Source organism: Pteronotus mesoamericanus, unplaced genomic scaffold (genome assembly GCF_021234165.1).
Source record: "Pteronotus mesoamericanus isolate MK-2021 breed Mesoamerican mustached bat unplaced genomic scaffold, CSHL_Meso_final contig_55, whole genome shotgun sequence".
NCBI lineage: Eukaryota > Metazoa > Chordata > Mammalia > Chiroptera > Mormoopidae > Pteronotus > Pteronotus mesoamericanus.
Window position 1 is genome coordinate 9623851 of NW_026555198.1, and position 16447 is coordinate 9640297.

At 38.0% G+C, this 16447-nt stretch overlaps 1 protein-coding gene across 3 annotated transcripts in view; it reads left to right on the top strand.

Annotated features, from left to right (window-relative positions):
- The window catches only part of HDAC8 (histone deacetylase 8), a 235915-nt gene that overhangs the window by 148608 nt on the left and 70860 nt on the right, over positions 1–16447 (top strand). The window contains exon 10 of one of the 3 annotated variants that reach the window (XM_054579587.1): positions 12721–12925. The exons of 1 other annotated variant lie outside the window; for it this stretch is intronic. In XM_054579587.1, the coding sequence (XP_054435562.1) occupies positions 12721–12771 (51 nt within the window). In that variant the 3' untranslated portion in view covers positions 12772–12925. Of the gene's footprint in view, positions 1–163; positions 2693–12720; positions 12926–16447 lie in introns of those variants that run through there. One more of the 3 variants, XM_054579585.1, reaches the window with a different exon arrangement.

Below are 16447 nucleotides of genomic sequence, written 5' to 3' on the forward strand. Positions count from 1 at the left end.
TCAAAGTCTCTGGATGTTTTTATAAGGGCATACAGTAAATGGAGAAACATTCATTCAACAAAATCTGCTAAATTTCAAACATAACAGTAAGAAGAGTCTCTGGCATCTGGAGCATGACTCACTCTCTTACCATAACTACCCCTCCCCAAATTCTGCTTTTCAGAATCTTACCCCAAACTCACTACTCTGGGCAGAGGCAACCAAGAAGATGGAGGCTCCTTCTTCTCCCAGCAGTTCCCAGTCTCAGGCTGTGTTTTCACCTAAGGAAGGGCAGGCTGCTGGAATTTCTCATCCCTCCCAGCTCTGTGTTGCAGAAGCTCAATTCCAAGCAGGCATGGCCAAGAAGACCAGGCCTGTTTACTTCCACCATGCATGCACTTTATAGGGCAGAATATCTACCCTAAGCCCAGAAGGCTGAGAATAGTGAGGCCCTGGTCACTCCTAGCCCAGCTCACTCATAGGACACACGTTCCATACCAGGCAGGGCAGTCCAAGAAGACAAGGGGCTGCTACCACCTTGCAGGGCTCACTGAGGCAGGGTAGCTCCGGGGAGAAAACCCAGTTGCTCCCCGGAGCTACAGAGCAGTGACAAGGATATTTTGTTGAGAGGAGAAAGGTCAACCATAAAAACAAAGGACTCCCAGCTCTGCCTGAAGGGAGTGACTTTATTTGGAATAAGGAGTGGATAATTCCATGCCTAAGGGCACAATAAACAAAAAAAAATTTAAATTTTGATGGGGAAGCGTTAAGAGACTGATAGCTCCATGATACAAGTGAAGCAGCATGGCCATAAGAACTTTAACAGAGCAGAGAGACAGCAAAGAAGAGGCCTCCTGGTATTACAGTCTACTCTGGAAGGTAAAAAAAGTTGTGTACATGTGCTAGGCTGTTCCCACTCAGGAACAATCAAAGTAGGTCATGGGGCAGACTTAAAAGCATTCCCTTAGCTGCACACAGACCCATCAACACAGGGCAAAAGCTTTACCATCACAAGTGGCTTTAAAATACAACTTTTGACTAAACACTGACTGCACAATAAGCTACCGTGACCCAGGGGTGACTCCTAGGAATCCAGGCTTAAAAAAATAACATCACACTCATCCCTGGTAATCTGGAAGACTACCCAAAAGCTGTGACCTCTCAGGAGCCATCAGGGAGGAAACCTCTAAACTGCTACTCTGTGGTCAAAGAAGAAGCAAAAATTATAAACTCCCGGAACTATGATAACAGCCTCCAAACCACAAACATATCCAATAATAAAGGTTAAAAAATATGACTAGCTTAGAAGGCCTTAAGCACAACCTTGACAATAAGTGGCTTGTGCCAACCCAAGTGTAACCCCTAGGTAGACAAGCTAAAAGATAAAAACAAGGGGAAGAATCTGAACAGGGACATCAGAAGCTTCACACTGTAGGGAGGGTAGACTCCCCAAAGTTCACTCAAGTTATTCAAATAACCAAGCAATTCAACACCACCACCCTTGGCCTGGTGTGGGGAATTAGTATCCCAGAGTATTATCAAAATTGTTCAGGTTTCAACATAAAATATGAATTATGCAAAAAAAAAAAACAGAAAAGTGTGACCCATACACAGAAAAAAAGGACAAGAAAAAGAAAATGTCTTTGAAGAGACTCAGATGGAGGACTAAGTAGACAAAAATTTCAAAGCAGTTGTATGTAGACTCAAAGAACTGAAGGTAACTATACTTAAAGAAGTAAAGGAAGGTATGATGGCAGTATCTCAAAAAATATAGATTATCAACAAATAGATGGAAATTATAAATTATATAAAATAACCAAATGGATATTCTGGAGTGAAAAAGTATAATAATAAATTAAATATTTGCTACAGAGGGATCTTCAGTAGATATGAGTTGACAGAAGAGATTATGCAATATGAGGAACAGAGAGAAAAAAATGAAGATGAACAAAGAGTCAGAGAAATACAGGACATAAGTGCATCAAGATATGCATAATGGGGATGCTACAAAAAGAGAAGAACACAAAAAGTACAGAAAGAGATACTCAAAGAAATAATTGCTGAAAACCTCTCATATTTGATGAGAAGCATTAATCTGCACACTCAAGAAATTCTAAGTAAGGTAAATACAGAGATTATACCCAGAGACATCTTATTAAAATGTTGATAGACAAAACTTAGAAAGTAGGAAGAGAAAAAAGGCTCATCACATACAATGGAACCCCAATAAACCCCAATAAAATTAACAGCTGACTTCCCATCAGAAACAATGGAGTTAGGAAAATATAGTCAAACTAATGAAAGTTAAAAAAAAATCCAGAATCATATATCTAGCAAAAATGAAGGTGAAATAACGACAATTCCAGGTGGAAAAAAATGAGAGACTTTATTTCTAGTATACCTTTCATAAAACAAATACTAAGTGAAGTTCTTCAGGCTGGAAGCAAATGGATGTCAGACAGTAATCTGAACCACATGAAGAAAAAAACACTGGTGTGGTAATTAAAGCACAATGTAATTGCATATTTTTCCCCTCTCCTCTCTTAACTGATTTAAAAAGCAATTGCATAAAACAATATGAGTGTGATTGTATTGTTAGGACTATAATATATAGAAATACACTATATTTAGCAATAACAGCACAAAGGAGTAGAATTGTAACAAAGTATTGGAATAAATAAAAGATGGTAGATAGTAACTTAAATCCACAGAAAGTAAAAGTACCGGAAGAGTAAAAAATATAATAAAACAAATACTGTAAATATATATTTGTTCTCCTTTCTTTTATCAGACCTTTTGAAAGACATAAAATTATATAAAGTAATAATTAAAACAATGTATTGTTGGATTTGTTATATATATGCGCATGTATAACAATATTATCAAAAGATGGGGAGGCAATTAAGCTATATAAACTGTCTATATTTCACTGGAACTAAGTCAGTATAAATCTGAAGTATATTCTGCATACTAAGATGTATATTATGAGCCCTAGAGAATCTACTAAATAAGTAAAAAATAATTTTAAAATCATGAAAAGAATTAAAACACATAAGAAAATATCCAGCTAATACAAAAAAGGTAACAAAAAAGAGACAACATGGAGAAAGCAAAAGGCAAAATGCCCAAGTAAATCCAAACATAAAATGTGAATGAGTTAACCAATCTAATCAAAGGACATATCGTCAGACTGAATTTTTAAATAGACAAGATTTAATAATATGCTATCTACAGGAGGCACACTTTTCATTCAAAGACACAAACAGATTAAAAGTAAGAAAATGGAAAATGATACACTGGCATACATCAGAGAGGTATGTAGGTTTGGTTCCAGACCAATGTAATAAAGCAAATATGACAGTAAAGTGTGTGTCACATAGTTTTTTTTAGTTTCCCAGGGTATAGGAAAGTTATATTTACACTATACTATAATCTACTAAGTGTGCCATAGCATATGTCTAAAAAACAATGCACATACCTCAATTAAAAATACTTTGTTGCTAGAAATTGCTAACCACCATCTGAGCCATCAGTATGTCATTATCTTTTTGCTGGTGGAGGGGCTTACCTTCAATTTGTAAAAAATGCAGTATCTGAGAAGCACAATAAAGTGAAACACAATAAAACTGAAGTATGCCTGTACCGTGCAAACAACAACCACAAAAAAGCTGTAGTGGCTAAACTAGTATTAAAAAATAGGCTTTATAACAAAAAATATTACTAGAGATGAAGAGGGATATTTCATAATGATAAAAGGGTCAATCTGTCAGAGAGATACAACAACTGTAAGCGTATATACACCTAACAACAGACCCCAAAATACATGAAGCAATAATTGACAGAATGGACAGGGTAGAAAGGAGAAAGAAATACACAATAATAATTTGATAATTCAATACCCATCTCCAATAATGATTAGAACAACTAGACAGAATATCAAGGGAGTAGAAGACTTGAACAAAACTAAACTAGACCTGACATACATCTTTGGAACACTCCAGTGAAAAACAGAATATACATTCTTCTCACTTGAACATGGGACAATCTCTGGAATAGACCATTGTCTAGTCCATAAAGCATAGAAGAAATAAAATCATACAAAATATGTTTTCTGACCGCAATGAAAAGAAAGTGGAAATCAATAACATAGGAAAATTTGAGAAATTCACAAATATGTAGAGATTAAACACACACATCTAAATAAACAATGGGTCAAAAAAGAAGTCATAAGGGAAATTAGAAAATACTTTGAGACGAATGAAAATAAAGAAACAACATACCAAAATTTATGGGATGCAGCTAAAGCAATGCTCAGAGGGAAATTTGTAGCTATAAATGCCTATGTTAAAAAGAAAAATCTCAAATCAATAACCTAACCTTTCATTTATGGAACCCAAAAAATAAGAGTAAACTAAACCCAAAGCAAATAGAAGGAAAGAAATAACAAAGATTAGAATAGGAATAAATGACATAGAGATTAGAAAAAATAGATTAACTTTTCCATCAATGAAACCAAAAGTTGCTCTTTATTTATTTTTATTTTTTATTGTTGTTCAACCACAGTTGTCTCCAGTTTCCTCCCACCACCCTCTCCTGCCCCACCCACTCCTACCTCCCACCCTCAATTCTGCCCCCCTTTGGTTTTGTCCATGGGTCCTTTATACCTGTTCCTTGACCACCCTTCCCCTTCTTCCCTATCCTTGTTATCCTCCTCCCCCCTCCCCTCTGGTTACTGTCAGTTTGTTCTCTATTTCAATGTCTCTGGTTGTGTTTTGCTTGCTTGTTTATTTTGACGATTAGGTTCCACTAATAGGTGAGATCATATGGTATTTGTCTTTCACCACCTGGCTTTTTTCACTTAGCATAATGCTCTCCAGTTCCATCCATGCTGTCATGAAGGATAGGAGCTCTTTCTTTCTTTCTGCTGTGCAGTATTCCATTGTGTAAGTGTACCATAGCTTTTTGATCCATTCACTTACTGATGGGCACTTAGGTTGCTTCCAGTACTTGGCTATTGTAAATTGTGTTGCTATGAACATTGAGGTACATAGGTTCTACCCTATAGACTCCACCAAAAAACTACTTGACCTAATAAATAACTTTGGCAAAACAGTGGGATAAAAAGTCAATATTCAGAAATCGAAGTCATTTTTGTACACCAACAATGAAATATCAGAAGCAGAAATTAGGGGAAAAAAGTCCCACTTGCTATAGCAACAAGAAAAATAAAGTACCCAGGAGTAAACCTAACCAAGGAGGTAAAAGACCTGTACTCAGAAAACCACACAACACTGAAGAAAGAAATTAAGGAAGACACAAATAAGTGGAAGCATATACCATGTTCACGGGTTGGAAGAATTAACATCACAATGTCCATACTACCCAAAGCAATCTATAGATTCAATGCAGTTCCTATTAATATACCAATGACATATTTCACAAATATAGAGCAAACATTTAAAAAATGTGTATGTTCTTTGAAAATATCAATAAAATTGATGAACTTTTAGCTAGATAGACTAAGAAAAAACAACAGCAACAAAACTCAAATTACTAAAATCAGAAATGAAAATGGAGGCATTACTACCAAATATACAGAAATATGTAGGATTATATTACAACTCAACAGTGAAAAAAGAACCCAAGCAATCTGGTTTTTCTAAATGAGCAGAGGACCTGAAAAGACACTTCTCCAAAGAGGACATACAGATGGCCTATAGATACATGAAAAAATGCTGGACGTCATTAGTCTTCAGAGAATTTCAAATTAAAACCACAATGCGTCCTGACTGGTGTGGCTAAGTGGGTTGAGCGTCATCCAAAAACCAAAAGGTCGCTGGTTTGATTCCCAGTCAGAGCACATGCCTGGGTTGTGGGCCAAGTTCCTGGTTCAGGGCATGCGGGTGGCAACCTATTGATGTTTCTCTCACGTCAATGTTTCTCTCTCCTTCTTTTTCCTTCCCTTTCCCTCCCTCTAAATATAAATAAATAAAATCTTTTTTAAAAACTACAATAAGAAAAATTAAAACTACAATGAGACATCACATCACACCTGTCAGAATGACTATCATTGATAAATCAACAAGTTGTTGGCCAGGATGTAGAGAAAAGGGAACCCTTGTACACTGTTGGTGGGAATGTAAATTGGTGCAATCACTGTAGAAAACAGTATAGGGGTTCCTCAAAAAATTAAGACTAGAACTACCATATGATCCAGAATTCTACTTCTGGGTATTTTTCTGAAGGAAAAAAAAAAAACTAATTAAAAAAGATGTATACCCCCTGTGTTCATTGTAGCATTATTTACAATAGTCAAGATATGGAAACAACCTAAGTATCCATTGGTGGATAAATGGCTAAAGATATGAGGTACACAATGGAATAATACTGAACCATAAAAAAATGAAATTCTGCCATTTGCAACAATATGAATGGACCTTGAGAGCATTATGCTAAGTGAGATAAGTCATAAAGAGAAAGACAAATATCATGTGATCTCACTTATATGTGAAATCTAAATAAAAATAAACAAAACAAGTTCATCGATGCAAAGAATAGATTGGCAACAGCCAGAGGAGGGGTGTCGGGTATAGGCGAGATAGGTGAAGGCAGTTAAAAGGTACAGACTTGTAGTTATAAAATAAATAAGTCATGAGATGTAATGTACAGCATGACGATTATAGTTAATAATACTGTTTTCCATATTTGAAAGTTGCTGAGAGAGTAGATCTTAAAAGTTCTCAACACCAGAAATAAATTGTAACTATGTAAAAATCAAAGGATTGTAAGAGGAATGCTATAAACAGTTGTAAGCCAACAAATTTCATAACCTAGATGAAATGTGAAAATTCCTAAAAAGGCACAAACTACTAAAACTCAAGACTCAAGAAGAAATAGAAAATCTGCATAGACCTATAGCAATGAAAGAGATTGAATTAGTAATCCAAAATCTGCCACCGAAGAAATGTCCAGGACCAGACGGCTTCACTGGTGTCTTCTATGAAACTTTTAAAGAAGTATCAAAAGTAGTCCTTACTAACTCTTCCAAAAAAATAGAAAAGGGAAGACTTTTGCATCAAAAACCTAAATGTAGGTGCTGAAACTGTAAAATTCAGAAGAAAACGTTGGTGTAAATCATTCTGGTCTTGTATTATGCAATGGTTTCTTATGTATAGCACCAAAAGCATAAACAACAACAAAAAAAATAGATACAACAAAATTAATTTTTTCTGCTACAAGAGATGTCTTCAAGTAAATGGAAAGACAACCCACAGAATGGAAGAAAGTATTTGCAAATTATATATCTGATGTGGGACTTGTACCTAGAATATATAAAGAACTCTTACAACTCAATAATAGAAGACAAATAACAATTTAAAAATAGACAAAGGATCTGAATCAACTTTCCTCCGAAGAAGATAGACAAATGACCAACAAGGACATGAAAAGACATTCAACAACGTTAGTTCTTACAAACCTCAAATTACAACCATGATGAAATACCACTTCACACCCAGTAGGATGGCTACAATCAAAATGACAGATAATAACAAATGGTGACAAAGATGGATGTGGAGAAGTGGAACCCTCATACACTACCAGTGGAAAACAGGCTGGCAGTTCCTCAAAAGTTTAAACCTTATGATTCAGCAATTCCATTTCTAGATATATACCCAATGAAAACATATGCCCATACAAAAACTGGTACACAGATATTCATGGTAGCATTATTCATATTAGCCAAAAAGCAGAGACAACCTGAGTGTCCATCAACTGATCAATGTATAAGTAAAAAGCAGTACAATCATACAATGGCATATTATTTGGCAATAGAGGAATGAAGTACCTGATGTAAAGGTCATGTGTTGGATTCCATGATTCCATTCATGTTAAATGTCCAGAATAGGCAAATCTATACAGACAGAAAGTCAATTAGTGGTCATCTAGGATAAGATGAGGTTAAGAGATAGAATGGGACTGCTCATGAATAATACTTTCTTTGAGGGGAACAAAAATATTATAAAATTAGATTGTGGTGATGGTCACACAACCCTGTGACTATTCTAAAAGACATTAAATTGTACATTATGAATGGGTGAATTGTATGATATGTAGATTATATCTCAATAAAGATTTTTTTCCCCAAAAAATAATGGTGGCTTGAACTATTCTGGTATCCATGTAGATTGTGAGAAATGATATGAATTTGCATATATTTTGAAGGTAGAGTGAGGAGGATTTTATGGCATATTGTGAATGGCATGAGAGAAAGCAAAGACTTAAAGGATTTTGTTCTGAGTAATTGGAATGATGGAGTGAGCAACTGAGATAGAGAAGACTGTAGGGGTGCAGTTTTCAGTAATAAATGAAAGAGTTCAGTTTGGACCTGTTGAGTTGGAGATATCATTCTCACCGGGAAATCATATATAATGATAATCCCAGACAGCAACTTGAGCTATAATTGCAAAATTGGTTGTTAACATATGGATAGATTTTAAAACCATGAAAATGGGTGAGATCACCTAAGGAGTGTAGATAGCTAGAGAAGAGATCTAATGACTGGCCCCTGGAACAGTCCAACATTAAAATGTTGGGGAAATAAGAGGAAGAACCAGCAAAGAGAAGAATAACCAGTGAAGAAAGAGGAAAATCAAAAGTTTGTCTTCTCCTGGAAACCAAGTGAAGAAAGTGTTTTGAGGACTAGAAAGCAACCAGCTGTGTGTCATTTGCTACTGAAAAATCAAGTGGGCACCAAGATAAGACCATTGGGCTTAGCATCCGTGCAGCCAGGGGTGACCTTGCCAAGAGCAGTGTTGCCAGAGCTGAATGGACAAGTCTGATTGGGGTACATGTTTAAAAGAATGTAAGGAGGTAAGTCTCATTTCCATACACCAGCAACAAGAATAAAAAATACATTTTTAAAAATGTACTAAAGGAATACAAATATCAAGTACCTATGAAGAAAAACTAACAAACATTCCGGAGATCCTTTGTGGATTATAAAACTTTATGGAAGTAGAGCTATGTCTCGTTCACAGGTTAGGGTTACTTGATATCGTAAAGATATTTCTTTTAACCTGAATCAGTCCTAGTCAGTATAATTCCAATCAAAATTCCAACAGAGTTTTTCATGGAATTTGACAATTCAGTTCTAAAATGTATGTAGAGCAAAAAGGTAGAAAAACTTACTCTCTCAGATATTAAGCTTACCATACTGCTATAATATTTAAAAGAATGTGATGTTGGCACAGAGGTTTGACAAATAGGCCCATGCAGCAGAACAGAAAACTAGAAATAGAACTATACTTCCTTAGAAGTTTGGTGTATGACAGGTATCATTGCAGATCAGTGGGGAAAAGGATTACCGTTTTAATAACTGATTTTGAGAGAATTGGTTATCTAGAAAGAAATAATAAAATTAGACTCCTACCCCATGTCACACACAAAAATCAATTCTAGGTATGTTAAATACTTTGAACTTTGAACATATAGTTCAGAAGTTCTCAGCTGGTAATACATCCACCCACGGAACATTTGAAAATGTATTGCAGTGTTTGGGGTTGTTAGAACGACAGGAACAGAGCTAAAGGTATTTGGTACCCAGGGCCCAGGGATGCTAAGTGTCCTACAGTGTGAGAGCCAGCCCCACATAAAGAATAACTCTCCTGCCCCAAATGCCAGCAGCGTCCCCACTCATGAAGAAACACTGACATAGGAGAAATTTCTCTGTGATCTTGGGGTAAGGGGAGATTTTTTTTAAAGATATGCAAAAAGCACAAACCATAAAGGAAAAGAATACTAAATTCAATTACATTAAAATGAAGTACCTCTGTTTACAAAAAACACCATAAAGTGAAAAGAAAAGCCACAAAGTGGACAAATATAGTTAGCACTTATAATTGAGAGATGTATTAGTGTTTGCAATGTACAAACTTTATATGCCAATACATAAAGAAAAACTCAGAAGGAAAATGGGCAAAAGATATGAACAAATGTTTCACAGAAGAGGAAATCTGAATGCCATGAGTCATGAAAAGATGCTCTACCTCATTAGTGATCAGGGAAATGCAAATTAAAACCACAGTGAATGACAAAACAACACAAAATTCCACTTTAATCCACCAGATTCCAAAAGAAATAATTTAAATTAATAATACTAAGTGTCGTTAGCGAGGCTGCGGAGCAGTTAGAATATGGAACAGTTATACTTCTGGCAGGCGTGTATATTGATCAAGGGATTTGGGGAATAATTTGCCATTATGAAACAAATTTGAACACGTGTATACATTACAACTGATTGATTCCACTCCTAGAAACAAACCTTAAAGAAACTTGGGCAAGTGTGTTATAAAGAAAGTTTATAGGAACATGGTTCAGAGCAGCAAAAAACAAAACAAAACGAAACAAAACAAAACCAAAAAACCCCTAAAAACAACAGATGTTCAACAGTAGTGTGTCTCTATTGTGGTAGACTTACAACAGGGGTGTGCAACCTGTAGCCCACAGGCCGCACGTGTACCAGGATGGCTATGAATGCAGCCCAACACAAAATCGTAAATTTATTTAAAACATTATGAGTTTTTTCTGTGATTACGTGTCACAATGTATTGAATGTGTGGCCCAAGACAACTCTTCTTCTTCTAGTGTGGCCCAGAGAGGCCAAAAGTTTATGTAAGTCTTACACAAGGAAATTCTAGGCGGCAATGAGAATGAATGAACCACTGCTGTCACTAACAATGTAAAAGGTTCTCAGGCACAATTTTGACTGTAAACAAGTTGCAAAAATGTTCGGATTGATAGCAATGTTTAATGTTCAAAACCAAGCAAAATTAAAGAGTATATTGTTAGAAATACTCATATATGTCAGTGGGTGTTCAAGAAATGCAAGGGGGTGACTTTTTAAAGTTCATGATTACGGGTACCTCTGGAAGAAAGGCAGGCGGGGGGCTGGAGAGAAGCATGAAGGGAGCTGCCATGGTGCTGCTCATGCTGTGCTAGGGCAGGTAGGTGGTGGGCTCACAGCTGTTGAGCCCACCGTTATTATGCTTCATAACTTACATACGTACTTTTCATGTAGAAATGACATTTCATGTGATTTACGTATGTTAAGTATTCTGTGTAAACCAGTTGCATCACTTCTTGAAGAATGAAGAAGAATTTTCTCCTTCATTCTTCATTTCTCCTCAGGCTAGTATGTCCAGAAGAGAGAAACACTCTTTTAAGCAGCTGCATCTGTTCACAGCAGCAGTGTCGCCTTTGGGGGTCCAGTCCTCCCTGATCTCCTCATCTTGTGGGCCATCAAGTCGAAGGCGGGCTGCAAATGGCACAATGGCTGTCCTCCAGCTAGGTCAGGAGTACAGGAGAAACACTCCCTCTCTTATGATCAAGGGTATGCTCAGTCGCCGGGTCTGCCAACATTGTCATGGGGTAGCAGTTGAAATAGCCAGGAGAAAAACACACAGACTTTGCCACAGCGGGTACATTCAGGGGTCTGAGAAAGTGGGCAGAAAACATTGGGGTAGTAGAAGAGAGATGGCGTCGCTTCCTAATGGCATCTCCACTAGGTCATGCAATCCTAGGCAATTCATTCCCTTTCTCCAGGCTCAAATTCCCCTGGCCCCTTCAGGGTGTAACTAGGACACATGTCACCTCCAGCTGGAACACTCAACTATTGTGATTCTAAGTCCACTCAAGGGGAAAACAGTTTGCATATTTACTCCTAGTCTCCAGGTCAGTGAATATTTAAGCTCCTCTCTATCCATCAGAGCTATGGAAAGTATTGCCAAATTAGCTTTCTGGTAGTGTGGAAAATAAACCTGTGTGCATCTACAAGTGGCCATTCTTGAATAGGAAACTCCCATTTACACAATTAGCTTTGAGGATATAAATAGACATAGAAGCAGAACTGTCCCAAGCCTTTGCAACCTGTCCTCCCTCCTCCAGAATCCCTCTGATTTCAGCAGTTTCTATCTCTTTGGATGTAAACTTCCTTAGGCATTCTGTCTCATGTGCACATTTTGAGAGAGTGAAAAAGAAAACCCTGTCTTTTGTCAAGTTGAGTGTGTACTTAACAGCACTTTCCAGAACTACTATCTCTACCAGAAGAGACTTAATATGAGCAAAATGAGCTTTGTCATTTGGGATGTGAATTAAGGGTTAAATTAAAGAGACAGCTGTCTATGCAACAGGCTAAAATGAAGGGAAGGCTCAGCAGCATTTGTGCCAGCTGCTTCTCACTTTTATTCCTTCCCACTGTTTGTCTCCCTTCCACTCCTCTGGCCAGGGGTGCTGAGCTGCAAACCTCCCTGAGCTCCTGGGAAGTTTCAAGTGCTGATCTGGGGCTAAGATAATGTAACTCCCTCCTGTGTAACTTCCCCTGTAGAGAAGATGTTTAAGCCTCAAAACTGGAGCTGGAGAGGAAATCTGAAATATATAAGCCACTTTTTTCATCACTTGCAGATAATCACCCTCTCCTTCAACATCTTCTAGGTTTCTTTAAAGCAATCATTTGCTCTTAGAACTTTTCCTTTCCCTGAAACTATAGTTTCGTTTTGTTTTTCTTAGCAGCACTTTTGAGGAATTGCTTTTCTGAGAGAAAGAGAGGCTATGTGGTACTCTGTGGGTGAGTCACTGTTCTTTAGTCAACGCCGGTGAGAATCGCAAAGATTAACAACGATTGCCAAGGGTGGCTGCAATCCAGTACACAAACGCTCACATAATTCCCCCCTCCTTCCATTTTAGGGTGAAAATAATCAGGGACAAGAAGAGAAGGGGATTTATGAGAATAAATAAGATACTGTCTTACAGCCAAAGCAACATTCAGATTCTCAGCTGGCAGAGGAATTCTTGAGCCTGATCTGTAGTGAAAGCATGAGCAAACCGCTGAATGGAATGCAAAGAGAACCCTTGGCTTAATCTCTGTTCCAGTCAGTCTACAGAAGAGTCTCAGAGCAGTACTATTCCTGGAAGGTGAAGTGCTTACCCACACACTGCCCCACCCCCAGCATGAGAAATCCAGGCCTCCATGACTGTGCCAGCACCCTGGCTCTTATTTCTGCAGTCCAGTTGCTTGGGTGAAATAGGAGTGTACACTGCCTATGAAAGGACCACTCTGAAAGCGATTTATAAACTGTAAAGTACTAAGGGACATCAGGTGGCCCTGTCACTCACCATTTCTGTTGTATCCTTCACTCCTTCAGTTGTCTTTTCTCATTATTGGACGAAAACCACAGAAATTTCTGGTGAGAGGTCAGGCCCTGCATATAATCAATCATACCCAAGTCCCAAGGCACAGAAGCATAAATTGGCCTTAATTCTGGATTTCCCAGTCTACACATGGAGAGCATTTGCCAGTCAGCAGCCTCACAAAGACGTCATAGAATGGTCAAGAAATGACCCTAAGAAAGCTTTTGATTGGGGGGTAGCTTTAAAGCCTTTTGAAAGAAAAAAACCTCTCCATTTCAACGTGCTATCATTACTTTTGCATTGTAGTAAAAACCCTGGTGTTCATATTGCGTTTGGTTTCAATGTCAAACATCCGATGACTCCTCAAAACTCTGCTCTTAAGTGAGGGAAGGGCAGTCGTGGCAGAGTCACTGTGCCCAGAGTGACTGGACGGTCAGATCAAAGGGCCAAGCCTCATCCCCTCTGTAGGCTGGGGCATCCTTGGGCTGTATTCAAGGACTTCCATCTCTGGCTAGCACCTCACCCACGCTCTACATGTAGTAAACAAAGGAGCTTGAAATTTATGATAAAATGAAATTATAAACGAACTTTATCATTCCATTCACCCATCTGCCCATTGCTTATTTTGAGTGTGTACTCAAACAGCACTTTCCAGAACAGAGTAATCCCTACGTAGAGACAAAGATGGCTCTAATACCAGGGCATGGGGTGGGGGGAGGAATGTTGCATTCCTTCCCTCCCCATCCTCCTTTTCCCAGAGCTCATCCAGCTGACAGGTGCCAGAAGGGAAGAAATGTTAGCAAATGTTGGTTTCCAGCCCCAAAGAAGCTGTCACAAAAGGGAGACGGAACAAGGCAGCTCATAAAATCCTTCAACTAAGGGATGTAGCGAGACCTATCTAATTACACAAGATTAGAAACAGTTTAACTCGTTGAGAATGTGCTACATGTGAAATGGAACAAAATGACACCTCTGGCACCCTGTAATGATACTGTATTGGGAGGAAAGCACAAAGGGTTTGTTCACGCTATCAGTAACACCAGTTTTTCTCATCCCACATTTTCGACACATCTGGTTTTAATATGGTGGTTTAAGTGAAGCAAGTTAACTTTTCACCCACTGTTCAGGCCCTCCTTTTCTTTCTTCACTGTACATTTCCATTTGTGTTGGCATTGTCCTTCTCTCACACCTCCCCAAGCTAACAAAGGTAAAAGCGGATTCTGTTCAGAAACTTTGCTTATCTCTGGCCTCTTGATTATTTGACCGTTCAAATAGCAGTAACAATGATTTGAAAGCAAGACTAGTCTTTGTTCCAGCTAAATCCAACAAATTTTAGCTCTGTCCTTCTGCCTAATGTGTTAAACTACCAACAATGAATAACAATTCCCTATGTAATCAATAAGTCACTAAACATCCGGATTTTCAAAAATTATGGAATGATCACTTTAGCTACTCTTAACTAGAATCCTTAGGGAATCTGGTATCTGTCTAACTGGTTTCTAGCTAACACAAGAGTAATTGACTATTATGTGTCTGTGTTGGCAAAAAAAAAAAAAGCATTTGGTGATTATATACTGAAGGTTTACAAAATAGGTGTATTTCCCATGAAAGCAGAACTTTCAAACTACAGAATGAGTTTTCTTCTACACATCCCTTGTCCGAACAGGTTTTAGTCCCCCACAACCAGAGAAAGATAGTAGGATTTTGTAAATGGCTATGGTTTAAAAACCAAAGTTTAGATTTTGTTAGTGTTTTGATACAAAAAAATATTAACAATGTTTACTCATTTTTTTAACCTTCTTTCGATTTGTGCTTCACGGGACTTTGCAAACAACCAAATTTGTAACTGTAAGCTAACAGGGGTGGTCTACTGTGATTATAAGTACAATTTTAATTGTGCTTGATCTTGAATTTTTTAAGGACCTTTTTCTGTGTTCTGAATTCTCTCTGGACTGCAGTCTGTAGTTGGAAGGAGAGAGGCATGAATGATCTTCAGCTCTGAAAGATTCAAAGTCTTTCAGGTAACTTCTGATGTATTTTTCTTCTGTCTGAAAGCCATCCAGCAGGGAACTTCTGTAGCAAATGCCTTACCCCCAAGAAATGACTAATAATGGGGCATTTCATGCCCTTTGGCAAGGCAGTAGGAGTGATGATTTGGGGCACATGTACCATTCAGTGCCTGGAGCATCACAAGGATGTCTGTGGAGGGCTAGTGCCTCCTGGGTGGCACCATGAATGGGGCTACCAAGCATTGCTATCTATAGCCTTGACCTAAGAGAAGCACCATTTTCACTACATTCCAAGTCAGCAAACCTTCATTAAGGACACACTAGATGCAAAGCCTTGTTATAATATTTTCTGTAAATTGTTAATAGATTTGTTTTTCAGAGTGGTCATCAATCACTAACCGACTACTGCTATACACAGGCATTGTGCTGGGGATACCAAGATAAATCAGAGGTGTGCCCTGACTTATGGAGCTCAGAGTACAGTGTGAGAAAGGAAAAAAATGCAAAGGGGTGTGAGAGTAGAGTTTCCTTGCAAAGAGCTCTGTGAGTGTAGATAAAGGAATGATTAATTCTCTCAGGAGGGATCAAAAGGGCTCACACAGGAGATGATATTTGAGCTATATCCTAAAGGATGGGTAGGATTTCATCAGGCAGACAGAAGACGGGGAAAGAGAATTCCAAGCAGAGGGAACAGCATGTGCAAAAGCTGATTAAAGTGTGGTGGATAGTTCTTTTTACCATCACTTGAGATGGGAAATATAAGTAATATTAATATTGAATTTGGGTTTTTTTTCTCATGATTACACTGCCATTTTTAAATATAGGACATGATATTTTAAGGCAATGACAAGAAAAGGACTTGATAGATTTGAAAATTCTTATTAAGCTGTGATGCTTATCTCATGTCTTGAACATAGCAGGCCCTCAATAAATGCTTGCTGAATGATGAGTCTCGTATCTCTTTCCATTTATAAATTACTACTCTATCAAGGATCAGCTTACAAAGCAAAACTCCTGCCTGTGACTTAGGAATGGATGTTCACAGATCTGCTCTCTGTCACCCTAGCCTCCTGTACTCTGGAGAAGTATGTCACTGCCACTGGACCTTAACTGTGTTTAGGAGAAGCAGGGAAAACTGCCCTTGGTTTGCATCCTCAGTAACACAGGTTTCCACTTGGAAGGCCTCTATATAATTGAAATCCATAAATAGCGCCATTGAATGTGACAGTCCTCATGTTGATAACATGGGGCTGGTGTCCTAGGAACTCTAGTGC